The sequence below is a fragment of the Dichomitus squalens genome, assembly GCF_000275845.1.
Source record: "Dichomitus squalens LYAD-421 SS1 unplaced genomic scaffold DICSQscaffold_4, whole genome shotgun sequence".
Classification (NCBI taxonomy): domain Eukaryota; kingdom Fungi; phylum Basidiomycota; class Agaricomycetes; order Polyporales; family Polyporaceae; genus Dichomitus; species Dichomitus squalens.
The window spans coordinates 798,925-818,836 of NW_006766886.1; the positions used below are offsets into that span (position 1 = coordinate 798,925).

The 19,912-nt window shown below is 55.5% G+C and overlaps 9 protein-coding genes across 9 annotated transcripts; 4 read left to right on the forward strand and 5 right to left on the reverse strand.

Moving 5' to 3' along the window:
- Window positions 1-1,120: 1,120 nt before the first annotated feature.
- On the forward strand, window positions 1,121-2,428 carry DICSQDRAFT_166871 (NAD(P)-binding protein; the record flags this gene model as incomplete). The annotated part of the gene is made up of 5 exons (XM_007362443.1): window positions 1,121-1,160; window positions 1,238-1,437; window positions 1,501-1,596; window positions 1,655-2,000; window positions 2,058-2,428. The coding sequence occupies 5 exons, from the start codon at window positions 1,121-1,123 to the stop codon at window positions 2,426-2,428; spliced, it is 1,053 nt and encodes a 350-aa protein (XP_007362505.1).
- A 1,309-nt stretch (window positions 2,429-3,737) lies between these two features.
- On the reverse strand, window positions 3,738-5,129 carry DICSQDRAFT_124896 (alpha/beta-hydrolase; the record flags this gene model as incomplete). The annotated part of the gene is made up of 8 exons (XM_007362444.1): window positions 3,738-3,786; window positions 3,842-3,854; window positions 3,920-4,002; window positions 4,068-4,267; window positions 4,350-4,554; window positions 4,629-4,753; window positions 4,807-4,879; window positions 4,936-5,129. The coding sequence occupies 8 exons, from the start codon at window positions 5,127-5,129 to the stop codon at window positions 3,738-3,740; spliced, it is 942 nt and encodes a 313-aa protein (XP_007362506.1).
- A 552-nt stretch (window positions 5,130-5,681) lies between these two features.
- DICSQDRAFT_133437 (uncharacterized protein) lies at window positions 5,682-6,137 on the reverse strand (the record flags this gene model as incomplete). The annotated part of the gene is made up of 1 exon (XM_007362445.1): window positions 5,682-6,137. A coding segment is annotated over exon 1 (232 nt), but the record flags the coding sequence as incomplete, so codon positions are not given.
- A 1,393-nt stretch (window positions 6,138-7,530) lies between these two features.
- On the forward strand, window positions 7,531-10,023 carry DICSQDRAFT_52624 (feruloyl esterase-like protein; the record flags this gene model as incomplete). The annotated part of the gene is made up of 13 exons (XM_007362446.1): window positions 7,531-7,864; window positions 7,965-8,006; window positions 8,070-8,143; window positions 8,237-8,361; window positions 8,509-8,551; window positions 8,622-8,783; window positions 8,840-8,877; window positions 8,943-9,170; window positions 9,227-9,305; window positions 9,371-9,573; window positions 9,629-9,632; window positions 9,691-9,894; window positions 9,949-10,023. The coding sequence occupies 13 exons, from the start codon at window positions 7,531-7,533 to the stop codon at window positions 10,021-10,023; spliced, it is 1,611 nt and encodes a 536-aa protein (XP_007362508.1).
- A 528-nt stretch (window positions 10,024-10,551) lies between these two features.
- On the reverse strand, window positions 10,552-11,601 carry DICSQDRAFT_52392 (aquaporin-like protein; the record flags this gene model as incomplete). The annotated part of the gene is made up of 5 exons (XM_007362447.1): window positions 10,552-10,644; window positions 10,719-10,812; window positions 10,880-10,914; window positions 10,974-11,100; window positions 11,156-11,601. The coding sequence occupies 5 exons, from the start codon at window positions 11,599-11,601 to the stop codon at window positions 10,552-10,554; spliced, it is 795 nt and encodes a 264-aa protein (XP_007362509.1).
- Window positions 11,602-12,027: 426 nt separating this feature from the next.
- Window positions 12,028-12,776, reverse strand: DICSQDRAFT_144459 (uncharacterized protein; the record flags this gene model as incomplete). Its single annotated transcript, XM_007362448.1, has 4 exons — window positions 12,028-12,201; window positions 12,279-12,368; window positions 12,422-12,514; window positions 12,576-12,776. 4 exons carry the CDS (start codon window positions 12,774-12,776, stop codon window positions 12,028-12,030), a joined length of 558 nt encoding a protein of 185 aa, XP_007362510.1.
- Window positions 12,777-13,132: 356 nt separating this feature from the next.
- DICSQDRAFT_166875 (uncharacterized protein) lies at window positions 13,133-14,431 on the forward strand (the record flags this gene model as incomplete). The annotated part of the gene is made up of 7 exons (XM_007362449.1): window positions 13,133-13,270; window positions 13,322-13,480; window positions 13,543-13,628; window positions 13,688-13,795; window positions 13,855-13,996; window positions 14,056-14,230; window positions 14,301-14,431. The coding sequence occupies 7 exons, from the start codon at window positions 13,133-13,135 to the stop codon at window positions 14,429-14,431; spliced, it is 939 nt and encodes a 312-aa protein (XP_007362511.1).
- Window positions 14,432-14,597: 166 nt separating this feature from the next.
- On the reverse strand, window positions 14,598-16,650 carry DICSQDRAFT_52153 (Arv1-domain-containing protein; the record flags this gene model as incomplete). Its single annotated transcript, XM_007362450.1, has 8 exons — window positions 14,598-14,758; window positions 14,967-15,241; window positions 15,664-15,772; window positions 15,872-15,964; window positions 16,035-16,055; window positions 16,142-16,196; window positions 16,256-16,459; window positions 16,564-16,650. 8 exons carry the CDS (start codon window positions 16,648-16,650, stop codon window positions 14,598-14,600), a joined length of 1,005 nt encoding a protein of 334 aa, XP_007362512.1.
- Window positions 16,651-17,122: 472 nt separating this feature from the next.
- DICSQDRAFT_80364 (uncharacterized protein) lies at window positions 17,123-19,626 on the forward strand. The gene is made up of 6 exons (XM_007362451.1): window positions 17,123-17,503; window positions 17,586-17,661; window positions 17,714-17,790; window positions 17,867-18,005; window positions 18,087-18,399; window positions 18,863-19,626. Exons 1-6 carry the CDS (start codon window positions 17,230-17,232, stop codon window positions 19,034-19,036), a joined length of 1,053 nt encoding a protein of 350 aa, XP_007362513.1. The 5' UTR covers window positions 17,123-17,229; the 3' UTR covers window positions 19,037-19,626.
- Window positions 19,627-19,912: the final 286 nt, after the last annotated feature.

The window sequence follows — 19,912 nt, forward strand, 5'->3', positions numbered from 1 at the left end:
CTCAGAGCGGCACCCCAGCGGCTGAACTGTATGTATGTCGTGCCACCGACTCTGTTTACAGTTTGGGCGTGTTGTGCACAATGAGTCTAGGTTAAAGAGTCCATAAAGCTCTCCCTGTTGCCAACAAACCTGGCATGATACGATCTCGTCAATCTCGCTGCACTTGTCGCAGTTGCCTCTGCTCGATGTGCCCTAGGCGCTTGAGCTAACCTTGAATCGGGTAGGCAGGCGCCCGACGAAATGAGCGAGCGACAAGAGTTGAACACCCCTAAGTGATGTCGTCCATGAGTATGTCGAGCCAATCCACGTCATCGTGCTCGTTTGCTAACACAGTGCATACCAAGAGCTCTGGCAAGGCGGTTGCAGCCGTAACAGCTTCAACAGCTTCGTAGGAGGAGCTCGAGTCGACGCGAGCATGGGACCTCGCATATACGTACGTCCTCGGCGCTGTATGTGGATACCAACTTGAGCAAGCTTGATGACAGTAATGATCGGGTGAGCAATTCTGCCTACGAGTCGTTATTAAGCGCTAGATACGTTATCAAGTACTCTAAGTACATTCCTGTGTTCACCGATTTGGGCTGCAAAGGCAGGGGATGGTTCGGGATGAGCGACTGTCCCGAGGACCGGTCGATGACCATAGACCTCGCTCGATCTGCCTGGGCTCGGAACAACTCAATTCACCGTAGATTTGATGAGCTTCCGCCAGGCCTGTCGATGGTCGACGGAACGTGGCACAAGGATGTCCTCAATCCACGCAAGGAGTCGGCTGCCTATCACGCTGACGTGGGCACAGTAACTATCACCTAACGCCGCCATCCTTCTCGCTTATGCAGACTCGGATGCAGTCACCTATATCCCGAGGTGTCGCAGAACTCAGGACGGACGTTGACCCCGTTCGATTGCTACCGTCGCCTTCTACCCTCCTCATGCTAACTCCAGCCCCAGCTCGATTAGCGACCAGTCGCACGAGAATTAACACTTGTCAACGCAGATGGGGGTCTTTGTCGCCTCCAGCTATAAAGAGCTGCTTGGGATCGGAGTCTGGAGGACCCTAAACATTCGCTGTCCATCCCAACGGCACCCAGCTGATAGCACATAACCGCCGCGTTTATGCGAGATGTCTTTTAAGATTCCAATCCTTTACATTGGAGCTACAGGTACGAGCAGTGTTCTCCGAACTTCCGAGGGCGATAACATCTTCGAATATGCTGACCACTACTACTGTCTCTCGCAGGATACATTGGCGGCAGTGCCCTCCAGGCCATCCTTGCGCACCCGAAGGCGAACACTTTCGAGATCACCGCCCTGGTTCGATCTGAAGCGAAGGCGAAGGTACTCGAGAGTGCACTGGGCATCAAGACAGTCATCGGATCCATCCAGGACCATGCCTTCCTGACCGAGAACGTGGAGAAGGCGGACGTTGTTATCCAGCAGGTGAGGATTGGCAGATGCATGCGCGCACGGGTGCCATTGATTTACATCCACGCGACGGCACAGGCAAACGCAGACGACATGGAGGTCACGAAAGCTGTACTAGCCGGTCTGAAGAGGAAATTTGAGAAGACAGGCAAGAAGCCCATTCTCATCCACACCGTAAGCCATTCGGCTGCCCGTTCCACAACTTAGTGCTGAGTCCCCTCTTCGTCTGTAGTCTGGCACTGGAATCCTGATTGACAATGCGCGCGGCGAGTACGCCTCACCCACAATAACCTCTGACCTCGACGCCGCTGCGATCGAGAAGATCTCCGCAATCTACCGTCACGCAGTCGACTTGCTCGTGAGCTCAGCGGACGTCGAAGGATATGCGACGACGTACATCGTTGTCCCCGGGATTGTCTACGGACGTCCTAAAGGCCCGCTTTTTGACGGCGCCGAGCCGATCGCCAACACGCAAACCGTCGTCGTGCCGAGGTACACCGAGGCCATTGCTCAGAGGGGGCGCCCGGGCATCGTTGGAAAGGGCGCGAACATATGGGCATACGTCCACGTTGACGACAGTGCGTATCCTGTGCTCGATTCGCAGGTTTCAGCCGTTGAATCTTCGTCATGTCTAGACGCGGACGCGTACGTACGCGTGTTAGATGCCGCCCTTTACGACCCCGCGCGGATCTCACACGGGCGTGAAGGCTTCTTCTTTGTCGAGAGTAGCGAACATAGTGCATACGAACTGGTCAAGCTAATCGCAGAGGCCCTGGTCGAACTCGGCGTGATCACTGATGCTGAGCCGGACGTGTACACTGCGGAAGAGCGCTTGAAGTACTTCGGGAGCGAGGTCATAGTGAGTATATTCTTCGCCAACGCGCGCTGTACCGCGGACAGGATCCGGAAGGAGCTGGGCTGGGCGCCGAAGCACACCACGGAGGACTTCGTGCAGCACATCAAGGAAGATGTTGAAGTGGCTCTGAAGAAGCTGAAGGCGCAGTAGGCATGTAGTAGCTCGTCTGTGCAAGTCACATATCAGCAATGCCATACCATTCGTGCGCTTTAAACATCATGGCTTCAGATGCTCAACTGGCGGGACGCGCTTCTTCTTGATCGACGATATATGGCTGACTACCGCTGTACTAAGAGGTAATAAAGACGGCGATCCATACGGGACATCTCACAAGCCAGTCAGCACAATAGGAGCCTGAAGACTGGCTTATGTCAGGGGCCCTGCTACTGAAGCACGAATATTCCAGAGTGCAAGGACAGGACAAGGCGGATGCAACACTACTAGTGCAGGGTGCACGAGACAGACGGTACTAGTAACAGGGCGAACCTGACGTCCTGTGCGGCACAGTCGCACATCCCAGCTGCCCGGTACGCACGGAAAGGGTAAAATGACGATTGCGGGTGCTTTGTGAGCGAGTCGTCCGTGCGGAGCAGTCGTGGATGAGCGAGTGGTAATGACAGAGCAATTCGAAAGCGAGCGTAACAGTGCGCGTGTGAATTTGTGGGGGGGATAGGGGAATGATGGACGGCGACGGGTATACATATACCAGAGATAATGACAGCGAATCACATATGCAGGAGAGGGCAGGAGGGGGGACGAAAAGCCAAGATTGGAGCCCGTGACGGAGGTCATGAAAGAATGCGTACGAATACAACACAGTCGGCAAGAACGACGAAACCGTGCACATGTGTCTACCAGAAGACGCAGGAACATGGATGACGAGACAAAAAAGAACTCCAGAAGTACTCGTCCTGCCGTCGCATGCGCTTTCCTGGGTCAATACGACGCTGACTGAGGCCGCGACACAAGTTACCGGGAAGGCAATGTGCGGCGTAAGAGTTACGCGGAGAGTTGCGACTCGAGTCGCGCAATGTACACATGAGGGGCGTATTCGTTCATTCGAGACTGGCCAGCAGCTTGCGAAAGCCTAAGGAGGAAGAGCGACGTGTATGGTACTAAGGCCGAAAGGCGGTCGGAAACGCAGGGAAAGGACGGCTCCACCTCGACGGTTGTTCGTCGCTCGCTGCTGGAGGCGATGAACGACACACATGCGAGCTCTCCGTCCATGTGGAGCATCGCTACGACTCATGCAGAGTCGGTCGTGTGGGCTTATGCATTGTGATCGACGTTGTCATTTCTGTGCCATGCTAGATTATTGGACTTTGCTGGGTCGCTCTAGAGACTGCGTTACGGAGTTTCGGTGAGCGCACCAGTCGCAGGAGTTTGCAGGCTGTGTGGAACTATTAGCACATCGACCATTACTACTCTATGCGGGAATCTGTCTATGCAGTCCTTGCGATCAATTACTCTGAATAAAGTTCGTGACAAGAGCCTTGAACTCGTTCGGCCTATGTCAATCGTCCGTCAGTAATAGAAGTCCAGAAGCGTCAGAAATTAACACACCGCTCCGCATGTACTGCACACGCGTCGGATGGAGATCAGCTGCCAGACCAGCCGTCCGCACTGGACTCGCAGACTCACCCATATGCCCAGCGTCCAGCTCCTCGAGGACCATGTTCGGGAAGAATGCCTTGACGGTGTCAATGTTGTGTCTATTGATATATCTACAACAGCGAAGGTCAGTCCCCTTCCTGTAAATCGAAGATTATGTCGATCGCGGGTCACGTACTTGCTCTTCTTCCCTTTGATGAACAACGTCGGGCCGTCGAACGTCCTCTCGCCAGGCGACCAAGGGAAGTCCCCGAGGTCCGGTATCGAGTCGCCGAGGAGCCCAACGGGCACCCGGAACTTGAGCGGGCGTTGGTGGTGGGCGGACTGATGTTCGAGGTTTGTGAGCAGAAACGCCCGTATCATAGGGTCCTGGCACGCCTAGTCAGAACGCAAGATTCCTCCCGTCCGAAGTCTAGACTTCATGTCCGCCCCCTGGACGCATGCGGGTGTGAGAGCGCACCTGCTCGTACGGCTTGAGCACGCGGTCGGCCTCCTGGCGCGTCTTGACCCCGTTCGCCTCTATCTTCTTCATCGCTTCGATGTACCCTTGGAACTCAGGGGAGAGAGCGGCTCGCGCTGGGGCGATATCTGCGACGATCAAGTGCGCGAGCAGTTCGCGGGGCAGGTCCGGGTCGAGGGCGACTGTCATGGCCACTTTTCCTCCCCTGTTTTGAACACGTGGGACGCGTAAGTTGGGCAGGGCTTCGAAATGTACGGGCTTGGCATCCGGGAGGCTTACATGGAATGGCCAAGGAGGGAGATGTTCGTTAGCCTATGCGTCTGGAAGAAATGGAGGACATCCGCGGCCATGGCTGAGTTCGTGTGGGGTTCGGCGTGTGGGGACGTGCCATGATTGCGTAGATCCTACATGACGCGTCAAAGGACAGCTAGGGCGCGCGACTTGGACGAACACGCACCAAGGCATACACTGGCCGACCGAGGTCCTTCACGAAGGCCTTCGAGAGCGACGCAAAGTTCCGTTTGGTCCCGCTGCGGAAGCGTTCGCTTCATCTATCTCTCTCTAATTCACGCTGAACAACACCTACAAGAGCCCGTGGAGAATGACTAGCGGTCGGTCGGTCTCGTTCCCGTCTGGTGGAACGACCTTGTCATAGTGCAGCTCGACCGGCGAGACGGCGGAGGATGCAGCGCGTGTCTGCTCGCGACGTGACTTAGCCAGATGCTGTCGTAACGACCGACCGCAGAGAGCGAAAGTGCCCAGAGGCGACTGAGGGATCATCATAGTCTGTGGCAGGAGGAGGTCGGCTTTCGTCGGCGCTGTCTGCGGCGACGATGGCGAGGCATCATTTCTGTTGTGTGATAAGATAGAACTGAAGCTGGTGCTGGCGTCTCGGCGGGTCACGGGCGCTACACAAGAGCCTGCCCTAAACTGTTCGTTTGAAAATGTGTGTGCGATTTTCTTCGAACGGGCATCTGCTCGTCGTTCGCGACGAGTATGCTCATATGGTGAGTCCGTCTTGCTTGCGTTTTTGATTTCGACGAGATGATACCTTCTGTTTACCTCGAGTGGTGTCGCTCTACCAAGCGGCATGCACGATGCTTTGAGTTTTTTGTCATAGTTACACTGATCGGTCTTCTCTCTGCGTCATGCGCGGTTCCACTAACTCTTCTTCCTCTAGTGAAGCAATATATAGCTGTTACAGCTTACATTGGTCGAATTCTTGGGACGGGTGGAGAGCGTGGGTGTGGTGAGGTGAGTCGTGATGCTCGTTTCTTTCCCTTCACATTCCTCCAGGCGTCCCGACGCGATGAGTTTAAACACTTCAAACTAGAGTATCTGAGAGCCGTCAGGCTCGATGCTTTACATCTATCTGTCAATCCACTGATCTTTCACCCTCGTTCTTTGCCTTGACCACTGCTCAACATGAGGTACTGATTGGTGGCTACCTTCACAGGCTCATTCAGTTGACTTTGTCATGCATGGTGGCGATTGTACCGTAAGTACTCATCTCCGTCCATCCTATGGCCGTGATGTTACCAATGGAGTTACCGCCTGACCGCATGCTGCAACATGCGGATCCATGACGACAATTCCAAGGCTGTTTTTTTCTTGCTGAGCTGTTCTCGTTGTGATCCTCTTCACCTAAGCTAACTTCGATCATTATCACAGGTCGCGCTTGTAGGTTTCCAATCCTTAAGCCTCGCAGCCTTCTGCGGCATACTACCCCTACTGGAGTGAGTGTCCTGTGCATGTGGTTCACATGATGTTTTATCACGACGGTCTTCGTATCATTACTGCCGAAAATGCCCGCCACAGCTCAATTCTTCGGGCACCCCCTTCTGATATCTCGTGTTCCTTTGCGACGAATGTGTACTGACGGGTCGTACTGCAGCGTACCAGCACTCCATGGTATCAATGTTTGGGACCGGTCAACTGACACTACCGATCGGTGAGTCTGCTTCCGCTTACTAGCAGCTTGTTCTGCTGTATGGATGAGAATCCTTCAAAAAATATCAACTAGAAGCTGTTGCTGAGCTTCGGCATCGATTGAGACAGTACTTACTGAACGCGCTTTGCCTTCTGGTTCCAAGATGTCTGCTGATCGTATATGCTAGGATCCGCGCAGCTGTCTCGTGCACAGGATCCAAGGTATGTACCGCCTTCTGCTGTTAGGTATCGCTTAGCCATGTCAAGTATATAGCCCCCTTCCCAATGTCATGTATTTCCAATCAGCGTACACATGGTTTGATGCCTCTCGGAGCCGTGCCGGCGTGGCGACCGCTGGATCGATACTGTTTATGAAGCGACATTGCGGGAAAATTGTGCAATAGCAGACGGCACTGTTCAGCATCATCCAGGCAGGAAGGTCACCCAATTCAAACGTCGCAGCAGTTGACCAGAAGAGACCGTCTGCCTCGTTCACGGCATCCCTGACGGTCTCACATAGGTCTGGGTGGCTTCAACTACCAAGTGCCGGATTACCGCCTGTCTCTTTCGTGCCTGACATGACGGTGTCTAGAAAGACGACAGAGTGCTCAAGTGATCACTGCAGGCACCCGAAAATCAAGCGCTACTACGCCCGCACTCAATTCCGGCCAAGTTATGAATATCCCTATCGTGATTCGGGTGTCGCGAAGGCGCTCATATCTTCCAAAGAAGTAATCGCAGCTGTGTGAAGTCCACTCGCTCTTGACAGGTGATGCCACGATGACGTTCCCCCATCTGTTTATATTCTGTGTGCCGCACTGATTTTTCTATAGACCGCCTCTTCAAGCGGCCAAGTCTGTTCCATGGGATCCATATCGAACACTGCCGAAATCCTTTCCCTGGGACACGCTCGTCTCCCTGTGAGATATCACATGGCGGGAAAGTAACGGGAATGTTGCGTCTGTCACCGTACACGATCCGGCTGCCACGGACTTGGCTCGTTAGTGCGCAGTTGCAGTCGGGAGTCGTACGTCACACGCGGCCCAACTGTCTTGAACTGAACTAAGTCTGTTACTCCCGGCCCCTGGCCAAAAATGATGGACGTGGAGTCTCCTCAAGTAACGCCGGAGTGTTGCGGATTCTATTCAAGAGGGTAAAGGTGCCGGCCTGAGGAGCCGTGAACGGCCTCGAGTGGCCATAAAAGACGAGCCATATCGCCTTGGGGGCAGTAAGTTCACTCAATCGTCTCGCAATGCCCCTCCCCGCTCATCTCACTCTTCTAGGCTTTGCAGCGGCCGTGGTGGCCGTGAGAGACTCTCGGTCCGCATGCTCTGCCTTCGAGCCCACGAATATCACCAACGTCGCGCTCACGAACCCCCCCACCTACTTTCCAGCAAACGCACTCGTGAACATCTCCAACGAGTACTCGAGTATCGACGTGTCGAGCCTCCCGGCCTTCTGTCGCGTCGAGCTCACGATCACGACAAACACGACCGCGGGCTCGTTCGCCCTCACCGAGGTCTGGCTCCCAGACGACTGGAATGGCCGGGTGCTCACTGTAGGGAACGGCGGATTGGCTGGCGGGGGTACGTCGCATGACCAGTGGCTTTCGAAGGAAGCGTTGACTCATCAGGCGATCGTATGCTGCGTTCGTACTCCGTCCCGCTCTATCCCACTTCTTGATAGTCACCGTCGCCGAGCTCGGCCACGTTGCCGTTCCTCAAGGATGTGAGTGGAGGTTACGGCATCCGGCATCCGCGGAGTCAAGTGCTCATGTAGGGTCGCTTGTAGTCGCGGGCATCTCGACGAACACCGGGCATGACGGCGACACAGACGACGGTACTTGGGCAGGCCCACACAACGACGTACGTGGATCTCTAATGAACTGTCGTCCACCGAGGCCCAGATCGAGCGCTCATTAGCTTGTGGCACGTCGTGCGTATTCCATTAAATGGTAGAATGCGATCGTGGACTGGGGATGGCGTGCCTTGCACTTGAGCGTAATTGCGGGAAAAGAAGTGGTACAGCAATACTACTCCACACCTGCCAATAAATCATACTACCTCGGGTGTTCCACTGGTACGTGGGTAATCCGCCGCCGCTCGGTTCATAGCGTCCGCATCCCCACTGATGTGTCTATCGTACTGTCCACTCGTGGTAGGCGGAAGACAAGGGTGCGTCCTCAACGGAGATGACGGAGGTTTTAGAGGCTGAGAATAGCCTCCCCCAGCTTGAAGGAGGTTCAAGACTTCCCGGAAGACTTTGACGGTGTGGTACGTAAAGTGTATTCCCTCCCGCGTCAATTTAGCGTAGTCCGGATTTGACCCAGCGTTCTATCTACAGATCGTCGGCTCTCCGGCCAATTGGCAGACCCATCTCCAAGCGTGGTCTATCCACATGAACTTAAATACCGAACCTTCGACATCGCCGCATTTCATGACGGAAGATACATGGAACAACGTCCTCGCCCCCGAAGTTATGCGGCAATGCGATTCCTTGGATGGTGTACGTCTTCTATGTACTCTACGGACTTCCCTTTGACCTCAACGTTTTTCTACAAGCTTGTCGATGGAATCATCAACGATCCGAGAAACTGCGCGTGAGCACCCCATATGGCACCGCCCTTCGAGCTCGCGACTGGATTAACTTCGAATATTCATGCAGTTTCCGCCCTGAGACGTTAACCTGCCGCCCAGGCCAAGATGCGTCGACATGTCTGACGCCTGACCAGATTTCTGCATTGCAGCGCATCTATACGCCATACTACGAAGCTGACCAGACGTACATATTCGGCGGATACTATCCCGGAGGAGAGACCGAGTACTATCACGGACTGGTTGGTAAGACGCAGTTCAAGATTGGAAAGGCGTACTTCCAGTTCATGGTCACAAAGTGGGACCCATCCCATATCCGAATGTGTGTGTGTCGTATTGATGACTCGCCTACAGCGATACAGACTGGACCATCCATGACTACAACGCTACCTTACTGAATCTCACCGATGAGCTCGATGTCGGCCAGTCCAACGTGAGTTCTTCATCTCTTAAAGCAACCTTTTTTGGAGACTGAAGGCTGCGGATGTATGTATATAGGCCATCAACCCGAACATCACAGGATTTGTGGGCCCGCAGCACAACGGAAAACTCATACAGTATGTGGGATGGGCCGATCAGCTGATCAGTCCCGGAAACTCGATCTATTACTACGAGACAGTCCACCAGTGGACGCGCGCGAACACCAACCTGGACATCGACGACTTCCATCGACTCTTCACCGTGCCCGGAATGAACCACTGGTGAGCTACAGCATGCATCTCCGACATGACGACTTCTGACATATCTGTACCTTAGCCATGTACGTTTCAGCGCATTCGCTGAACAAGAGGCCGAACGTTAGCTGACGCACTGCATAGGGCGGATTTGCCGCAAACGCCTTTGGCGGCGTAGAGCAGGCGTCGAACAACAACCCGCCGTTGTCATTCGATCCCCAACACAATGTTTTGGCTGCTATCGTGCAATGGGTTGAGGATGGTATCGCACCCGATAATTTCACCGCCGTGAACTACAATAGTAACGACGTCGCCAACGGCGTTGGCTTCACCCGGCCACTCTGCAGAGTAAGCACAGGATCCTCAAGTACACCCGGAGCACGTAGCTAATACAAGATGCAGTACCCATCCAATCTCAAGTACCTGAGTGGAGATCCCAACGATGCCACCAGCTTCGAATGCGTGTCTGATTTCTGACGGCCTTTCGTTTGGTTTGACGATGTCACGACGCCTCATAGAAACGCATTCCGAGTGTAATGTGATGAGTACCCGCGAGCCTTTGAATAAACACATATTGATCGTGTACCCACAATACATATACACAATTATACCAGTCTGTTCGTTGGGATGCCATCAAGAGGGATCCAGTGTAAAATGTGCGTGGGAGCGGATGCATACGCATCCACGTGGATAAGACGTCCTGCGGAAGTGATTGTGATCATAATATGTACATGTACACCAGAATTATGAGCGCAGCTCTAGACCCGGCAATCGTTCCTGTCGGGTAACACCCCCGCAGATCCAGCAGGGTCGTGGACAGGCGCCTGCGACTCAGGAAAAGAGTAAGAGGCTGTATCCCCCATGGGATTATGTCTACTCCTGCTCGTGCGAGTGCTGCGCGCGACGGACATGCGCCGGGACGACTCTTCGTCTACACAATCCTGGCCAGGGTTGAGTTTCCAGTACTTCATCCTGTGTGGGGCGGAGGTGGGACGAGTTAGTCAGCTAGCGGCAGGGATAGGCGGAGGTTGCGTACATGCACATCGCTTTATAGAACGCTGAACCGAGGAGTGAGCCCAAGAACGGACCGAGCCAGTACTGCAGGGGATGCATGCATGAGCTAAGCATGAAACGGCCGGATGCGTCATGAAACGACGGGATGGGACACGTACGATCCATTGTGTATCATAGGGGAATCCCGTGACGACGGCAGGGCCAAAAGAACGAGCCGTGTTCATCCCACAGCCAGAGAATATCACCGCCCACCTGGAGAGGGATCAAAGTTAGATGTGTGACACGGCGGCCAGCGGCAGTGCGAAGGTAGAAGACGCACAAGTGGCAGACGAACACCGTCAGTCCGATCCCGATCTACGGCGGCTCGAACATGAGAATGGAGATAACATCTCAGTGCTGAACGTCCGACTCACCGGAGCGAACGGCGTAGAGTTGTGCTTCTCTACTGCGAGCATGAGCACAGCCAGCACGAGCGCGCTGGTAATGAACATCTCGATGAAGACCGCCTGCGCTTTGTTGACACCCGGCCCAGGGAACGTGCTGCGACGATGTTCAGCCTCTGAGATGGAAGTAAAACGCACTGCGGTGAACTCACTTTGAGGCCAGCGGTCCAGGCGTTAGCGCGTACACGATTGCGGCAGCAGTGATGCCACCGACGAGCTGCGCGATACAATAGAACACGAATCGCACAGGCCCAATGACCCCAGCGATGAGCAGGGCGAGGCTGACATCAGGGTTGAAGAGTCCCCCGGTGACGCGATAGAACAACCAGACGGTCACGAGGAGACTGATGCCAAAGGCGAGAGCGACGGTCACGGAACGTTCGACTACCGAGTTCGTCGTGCTGACACCTGCTTCGGTCGCGGCTGCTTGTACACCGCCGTACGCGAGCAGCAGGAACATGGTGGTGCCTACATACTCCAGAAGAGCAGCCTCGACATCGTCCTTGATGCCAGCCCATAACGATCCTCGAGACGTCGGGTCGTCCGGGAATGGCGAGTTAGGCGCCTCGTTCTTTCGGCGAGATAGGAGGCGTCGCATGATTCAGGACAGGTGGGCTAGTGTGTAGGGAGGCAGAGGTGGTTGAACCGTGGAAGATCAAGACTCGGCATATGTACATGCGGCTGACATCCGAAAGTGGACCAGAGAGAAGGGAGGCTGATCATGCATGGCGTGACGTCGGTCCCAGCCCCTTGTCAAGCAGCAGCTGAGAGCACCCAGGTACTCCCGCAGACACCACTTGGAGCGAGGAGATTGCTGAGCGTCGGGCGATCTACAAGATTACAGTACTCCACGATACCGGGGAAACGATGCCTGATCTAGTACCAACAGCCGATCGTGTTTGCCGGAGGTTTCTGCATGCATGTACATACCTGGCTGAAGTCAGCCTTGTGATAATGCATTCAGCAGGCGCATTGTACGCGGCCAACTTACGCTCTAGGGAGTGAGCAGGCGGTAGATTCGGTATCAATCCCAATCACCCCGATTGGAACGACTCCGCTTCACATCTCTGCGTTTGTCCTTTTCGAGTCGCCTACGTGCCTTGTCAGCTCTCTCGAGCTGCCGAACACGCTCTCTTTGCTCCTGTGAAGGTTCGTTGACTAGTCCTGATGATGCAGCGGAAACAATCAAGGCGTGTAGCTGCGAAGTATCGATGTTGCGAGCAATTACATCAGAGTGGAGCGGGAAAGAGTTAAGACTCGGGAGGGGCTACGTGCCTTGGACAGACAATCGTGCACATTTTGGGCTTGTGATCGAAAGACAGTCGATGTCAATAGTATCGATTGGGATGACGAGACGTACGCAGGCTGCACAGAGGGGGATCGCAAGAGGGCCCGTAAGTGGAATGTACGATACTCACCGTCCTCTTGATATGATCGCGAGCCCACAGGGGTATCCACGGTGCGTCAATAGGACAACGTAGAGTGGCTTTCGTGTTGACCTTGTTGACGTTCTGTGCCACGTTCGAGAAAACGTGAGGGCAAAGATGATGCAGGGATGATATAACCACATACCTGCCCTCCGGGCCCTGAACTCCTGGAATAGGTAAACTCGACGGCGCCTTTGGGTATCTCTCGTGCTTTGAACTTTTCGATCCATGACCTCGCTTCCGCACTCTGCGCGGCGTTCTCGAGAGCCGCGATTGCTGGTGGAGTAGGGAGCGAGCCCTCGCCTGAGTGCACGCTTCTCCACCCCCCAGCCTGGGCGTTGCGCATGGATGTTCTGGCTGACGGGCCGGACAATTGCTGGCATCGACACAGGGACGATAGCTGCATTCGGTATGCCCAATAACTTCCGGTCAAATACATCAGTTAAGAGAGCCTTGACCAGAAGAATGGTGGTAGACGTAGTAAGAGGACCGCTTCGCTTGGGTACGTGATGCCGAGACTATCGGGAGGGCGCGTCGCGTAGGGTGGGAACATACCAATAAAGGAAGGTGGTCCGTCCTTGCGCCAACGTCTCGAGGTCGCCAGAATCGTCGACGGTGTCGAGGACGTCCGACCATTTCCCTTACTCTCCTACGCAACGGATGCGTCTATCAAGCTTGCATCTCTAGTTTACGAACCCCACCATGCCCTCTGTTCAGGTCTCAGCGGCCAAGAAGACCCCAGTCGCGCGCGACCTCCCGACCTTTGTCACTTGGGACAAGCCGTATGAAGACTCTACAGTCCTTGACGTGAAGAAGGCCATTGCCGCCAAAAACCCGAAGGTGTGTCTATGCTACCTCGCGTAGACCTAGTCACTGACGCGCGGGGCCCAGTTCTATACAGCACGTCAGAAGCTCACCCTCAAGGGAGACAACAAAGCGCTATCGGACGAGACTAAGCTGAAGGATGCTGGTATCGCCGACGGCGCGGACGTGTCGGTGAAGGACCTTGGTCCACAAGTCAGCTGGAGGACCGTGTTTCTTGTCGAATACGTGCGTGGTACGCGTTCTAGCATGAAACTGCCTGCTGATGCGTCTCTGGCACGTTGAATCAGGTCGGCCCGCTCATCATCCACCCCCTGTTTTACCACTTCCCCAAGCTCTTCTTTGGAGGTCCCGTTCAGCACAGCGTACTGCAGAAGTGAGTGGTCTTGCTTGTGCACCTATTGAAACGCGACGTCAAACCCCCCTGCCGCGCAGGTATGTTTATACCGCCGTACTTGCCCACTTCGTTAAGCGGGAACTTGAGACAACTTTTGTCCACCGCTTCTCTCATGGCACCATGCCTTTGTTCAACATATTCAAGAAGTGAGCTTCTGGCCTACACATCGCGCCGTAGACTGCGTCTGACTCGTCGTTGCCCCCAGCTCCGCGCACTACCACCTCCTCTCCGGCGTGCTTCTCGCCTGGTCCGTCTACAGCCCCACATTTGCGGCTAATTCGCCGTGGATTCGTGGCACGATCCGCGAAAACCCGACGTTCCTCTGGTCTTGTCTCGCGGTCTTTGTGGTACGTGCCCATCCACGTCAAGCTTGGGGACCGGTATCCTCAGCTACTTGCGTCTCCAGTTTGCCGAGCTCTCGAACCTTCGCACCCACCTCACCCTCCGCAATCTGCGTCCCGAAGGTACTACGAAGCGGGCAATCCCTAGGGGCTACGGTTTCGACCTCGTGTCGTGCCCGAACTATTTCTTTGAGTCGTTGGCGTGGGCGTCCATCACCGTCATGACCGGGAGCTATGCCGGTGAGTCTGTCCCTTCTTTTGGCCACTATATCGCCAGGGGCAAGACAGTGGCTGATGGTGTCCGCTTTAGCGGTCATTTTCTGGTTGGCGTCGACCTATCAAATGGCCCTTTGGGCAGCCAAGAAGCACAGGAACTACAAGAAGGAATTCGGCAAGGAGTACCCGCCCAACAGGAAGGCCATGTTCCCCTTCATTTTCTAGGCTCGCTTCGCACAACATCGAGCGACGAGTGCTCCATTCACCGGTCTCTGTCGTTCTGTCATTTCGGTGTTCAATACCACATAGTGCTGTCTGTCAGGCTCGTCGTATCATGCCGCAATTCCACGCCCTTGTAAAGTCTACTACTAGTCGTGTCGCACGCGATCGCTCATGGTATACTGTACGCCAACCACATCTCACCGGCGGCCTTGTCGTCTCCGCCGAGCCCCGTGCCCACCCACCCGCTGACAAGGTTCGCGACCGCAGTTTTGACGAGCCATCCCGCGAGGATGATCATCGTTGTGAAGACGGGGTGACAGTCGAGGACCACTGTGACAGAGGGGAGAAGAGAACCATCGTCAGCTCCCGGCGTTCCATTGGCATCCGTGACAGACATCACGTCAAACCCGCGCGGGCGGGTGCACATTGCGCCGCGGCGGGCAAATTGAGCGTGGTGCGTGGTGCGTGGTGCGCACGGCATGAGAGGGGATGGGAAGAGGATACTGCGGGGAGCGGGAGCGGGAGAACGACTGCCTACCTCGGAGGCCGAAGCCTGCGGCCATCCCGCCCAGAACGTTTCGCACGACCCACTCGCGATCGAGCTTGTCCTCGTCGAGCAGCGCGAGCGCGCGGAGCACGAGCGGGTGTGAGAACGTCGTCGCGTTCGGATGAAGGGGTCCCAGCGGGGCGTGGGCGTCGCCGCCAGCTGGCTGGTGCTTCGCGGTCGTGTCCGGGCGCCAGATGGACAGGCAGAAGAGGAGGAAGAGCTTGGTGAGAGACGAGTAGAGGAGCGTCAGCGGGACGTGGGAGAACCTGGCCCGAGAAAGGCGTCGAGTTGTCAGCGTTTGGGGTACACCGAGAGAAGATGAAGGTACGAAGAGGGGGGGAAAGGAGCGAGATAGCGATAGGGACGACGTGGCTGGTGGCACCGTGTGCGACGGGGTGGCTACTGAGTGGGGGAAACGAAGACGGATCACTTCCGCTCAGAAGGGCAGAAGAGTGTTAAAGTTTGACGACCGGCCACATAAGACACCGGTCTCTCAGGTCTCTCGTGGGTTCGAATACGTACAGACGACCTCTGAGGCCCCGCCGCGTAGAGTCCGCTCTTGTGGGCATCGAGTGAGAGGAGCGAGAAAGGTGGAGCGAGAAGTCCGTGATGGAGTCCGAGAGAAAACCATAAGGACCAAAGGCTAAGGGATGAAGGAGAGATAGTCGCGCATGCTTGCCGAACTCACCTAAACTGTTCTCGAATCCCGGACACCGGTGCGGGGGGCATCGGCGACGGGACCAGCTTGAGGACAACGTAGCAGGCGAGCATGACGCCCGCATGGAAGGCTGCCGTCTCTGCAATAGGTGACATAGGCCCCGGTCAGACGGGTGCCTTCATCGGCCCTTGTCCTGCGAAGGACAGCGGCGAGAAGGACAAAATTTACCGAGACGTACCGAAGAGACAACCTACAAGGATCCGGAGGAAGCCTGTGAGGGCTGCTTGGTTCCAGGTGACTATCCGGGATGAGTCTCCGGGTTGGTTTGAACCTTAGATGTTCACGGGTCAGTTATGTGACACAGAATCCTCGTGTTTAGCGTGTCACGGTGCCGGGCGTACTAATGTGTGTCCAACGAATGACTGTATATGGAACAAGAATGGAGAGTGAGCGCGCGGGTGTGAGTGTCCTGCAAGGCCGGTGAATAGAGAATCGACCAGAGACGTACAGGCATCGACGCAGATCAGGGCAAACCCAAGCTTGACGATCAGCCACCAGCGAGCCTAGGAACCAGTATTACTTTCGTGATACTGATGCTGTCCTACTGTGCCAGTCAACGCACTGACTGATAGTGTTGCTGTCCTTGGACGTGGTCGCCGGAGATACTGGCGTCTTTCCGGAAAGGTTTGTCTCCAGCTCTGCGCGCACCAAGTCCGCGATTATAGAGGAGGTGACGGTACACGTCTCTCTTGAGCAGTATCAAGTCCAAAAGTAGAGTGAGGTTGTCGTGTTCAACGTAAGGGTCTGCGAAAGCCTGACAAGAGGTCTACGTAAAGGGAGACAAGGTTCAGGTTAGCAGGAGGATTCGACTAATCGGACGACGGGAGAACCTCAGGCCGAGATAACCGGACAAAGAAGAGGAGCACTGACGCACTGTTCAAGACGGAAATTGTATGCGGAGTTGTAAATCGTGTAGAGATGAGGTGTTGAGGCGGCACAAGACGTGCAAATGGGCATGGTGGCTGCCTTCGAGATGTCCCAGGCGCGACGCAAAGAGAGGAACAAGAACTTCTCGGATATCGGATCCCTGGGCAGTGGTAGGGGGGTTGCGCAGAGGTGTTCTGGAAAGACAGGTTATGTACTAGGAACGTGAGGCACAAGAGATAGGTAGGCTTCAGTCTTGTTTCTAGCACAGAAGCGGGACTAGTGATATCGAACCTTGCTGAGGAGTCTGATGACGGTACAGTCAGGTTCGGAGACTGTCAATGGATGGAGCACAATACCAGAGTATACGACAGTTGAGCACAAGCCTTGTTCGGCCTGGCACGGCGGTAGCATCAAAGACGGACTGGTCGTGGTAGACTTTAACTTAGCCAACGTTTGTAGTACCGTGACAGTTTAGCCGGCGCCTGCATTGTCGATCGCATCGGGACGCCGCGCCTTGGCGTCGAACCTGCCCTGCTCCCTGCTGTTTCCATTCAGATCCCACCGACAACACGGCAATCTATACGACACTCAACGCTCTTTGCTTGCCCGGCTCTTCATCACAACTGATCCGACGCGGTTGCCTCACCATCTGACCGCTGGTAACTGACAATGCCTTCCGCACGAGCGACGTCATCCTCGCGAGCACTGGAAGCAATCCTGCCGCTCATTGCATCTGGCCAACCATACGAAGCGCACCAGAAGGCCCGTACATTTGCTTCCAGATACAACAAGTCGGGCCAGTACGATACCGCTATAAATGTCCTCTTCCAATCCGCCCGCGAGCTTCTCAAAATCGGACAGCAAGGGAGCGGCACTGACCTCACCACTTTCCTCGTGGACGTCTATGAGAGCAAGGGCGAGACTGTGAGCGATGAGAGCCGCGGTGAGTCTCCTGTGCCTTTCATATACCATGCTAGTCCTTCATGAACTTCTCGCTGTCTTACTGAGCTTTGAACGGATTACAGGCCGGCTGACCCAACTGATTGCTCTCGCTGGCCCGTCAGGCTCATGGCGGAAGACCATCATTGACAAGTCCATTGCGTAAGCTTCTCAAACTGATTCGCAATCAGTGCCACATTGTGACCGTGTGCAGATGGTCCGCCAAAGCTGGACCTCACCCTGCAGGCGATCCTGATCTGCACCATTACGTCGGTGAACTTTTTTACAAAGGTACGTCGCATGGACGCTCATGCGCACCCGTTTGGACTCTCATCGGCACTTTGCGAACATTAATGTCGGCACGCAGAGGGCACCTTTGACGCCGCAGAACCATACCTGCTCAACGCGGGAAAGCGAGACAGTGCTCGAGTACTTGCCGAAACGTTCATCGAATGGGCAGGTCCAGAAGGGCCTGTCGGCGCGTTCGCACTGCGCGGTACGATACCGTAAGCCTTCTGATTCTGTTTATGCAATCTTAACCGCCCGCAATTTTGCTGAGCTTGGCTCTATGCCGCGCCGACATGTAGGTATTTGCAGAACGGAAATATCCTCGCTGCGCGGGCTTTCATAATCCACTTCGTTTCCCAGCTGACCACCCGTCGACCATCGCTGCTTTCGTCTATTTACCCGTCACCAATCTCAATCGGAAAATCAATAGATGGCCAGCAAGACGAGATCACGTTCACCACTGACTCCGCTGTCAATTTCGCGCAACTTGCTGTGCGCACATGCCAACGCGCGCAGGGTGACAAGAACAAGGCCATGCGCGAAGCCTGGGTCCGGCTTTGCGGAACGTACCAGAGCAGAGGGGGTGATGTTGCGAACAGGGAAGTACGGAAGGTGCGTGATCTCGGCTCGCGGACTCGCGTTTCATCCTGTCCCTCAGCGCCAAGGGATGCAGTCTTGTTGAGCCCTGGGCTATAGTTGACGAGTATCTGTCCGGATCCTCTCCATCTTTCTGCGGATGGATCGTCATGACGCTTCTAGCCATATTGCTTGGCCCTAGGGACCTGATTGTGGGCCATCTAATAAATCATCCTGCACATCCGGACCCGCATGATGCGTGGCGATGGCCCTGAGAGCAGTCATCGATTGAAGTGGGTGCTGCGAGTACGCACGATATGGGCAACATGCAATATGCAACGTGCAATAACGAGCGGGCTATGTGACTTCGTTGATACGCCAGGCTCCCAGCTCGTCGCATCTCTTCCCTTCCCTCCTGTCACTTTTACCTTCGCTGCATCCCAATCGATCCCAAGATACCCTGTTCAGACCACTGACACTCCTTGTCTCCCCCCACCAGGCACTCATAGAGATTGCGGAGCTCTATTTTGCAATACCCCCGCCGCGAGCGGCGCAGGCGAACCCTTTCGGAGACGTGATCTCCGCTATGTTTGGGGGTGGCGCGCCTGGTCCCGCCCCCGCCCGCCGCACCCTCACGCCCGCCGCCCCAACAGCGGCTCCAGGATTGGACTGATTTGATTTATCGTTTGTTGGAGGTGTTGAGCTGATGAGGTGGCCGCGGCACCAAAGATACCCACGCGGCATCTGGCCGGGCTGGGGTACGAAGCACGGCAGGTCGGGGCACCAGGCGAGCCGGCTGCAGAGAGAAGGAGAAGCCGTGCAGCTGATTGAGGAGATATGAGCCTGCTTCGTCACGGGGCGGAGGGCTCGAAGTGGTGCAGAACGTAGAACGTGTGTTACAAACTGTGTATGTAGGTTTCCCGGTTGGAATGGGACGGAGCTCACGGTCTGTGTTCGGTGTCATGGACGTCGCGCCTGAGCTCTGGGTCTCATGAATACTGCAATTCAAAGATAATGCCCTTCGCCGGGGTATTGTCGCGGCTCTCACATGGTCCGACAAAGGGGTTATCGGAGCGTCGCTGCACGCACTCGTACTATCACGGTCCCAGGCCCAAGGCTACAGCGCTTTGAACGACCGTTGACGTTGGCCCACTCGCGTCCGTTCCATTTCAGGGTGGCGTGCCAGGGTCTGCTTACTAGCTATAGCTGTGGGACGACGACCGAGCGTTGCTCCTGCGCCACAGGAATGGTGGCTTCAGACAGCGCCTTCAACTTCAGCTTCGACGCGAACTGCGACAGGTCGCCGAAGGGACCCTGCCATGCGCGCGGATGCTCTGGCCGCCGCATGTCTAAGATGTTGAGGGTCTTCTACAGGTGGCGCGGCGCGCTCCCAGGCTCCACTAGTCCCAGAAGAATATTCGGTAGTCGCTGGCCATGGCGCACTAGGGATGGGGGCCGGAGAATGCGAACTTTGAGAGGCTCGAGGGGGACCGCCGGCGCATTCGCGACGTACGCCCACGGGCGTGTGTCAGTTTGGCTATGCTCCGAC

Bases quoted from the DNA above. Each gene is read 5' to 3' on its own strand.
- DICSQDRAFT_80364 (XM_007362451.1), top strand. From the start codon at position 17,230: ATGCCTTCCGCACGAGCGACGTCATCCTCGCGAGCACTGGAAGCAATC. The intron at 17,791-17,866 runs GTACGTCGCATG...GTCGGCACGCAG, and splicing joins CGGTGAACTTTTTTACAAAG to AGGGCACCTTTGACGCCGCA. The intron at 18,006-18,086 runs GTAAGCCTTCTG...GCCGACATGTAG, and splicing joins GCACTGCGCGGTACGATACC to GTATTTGCAGAACGGAAATA.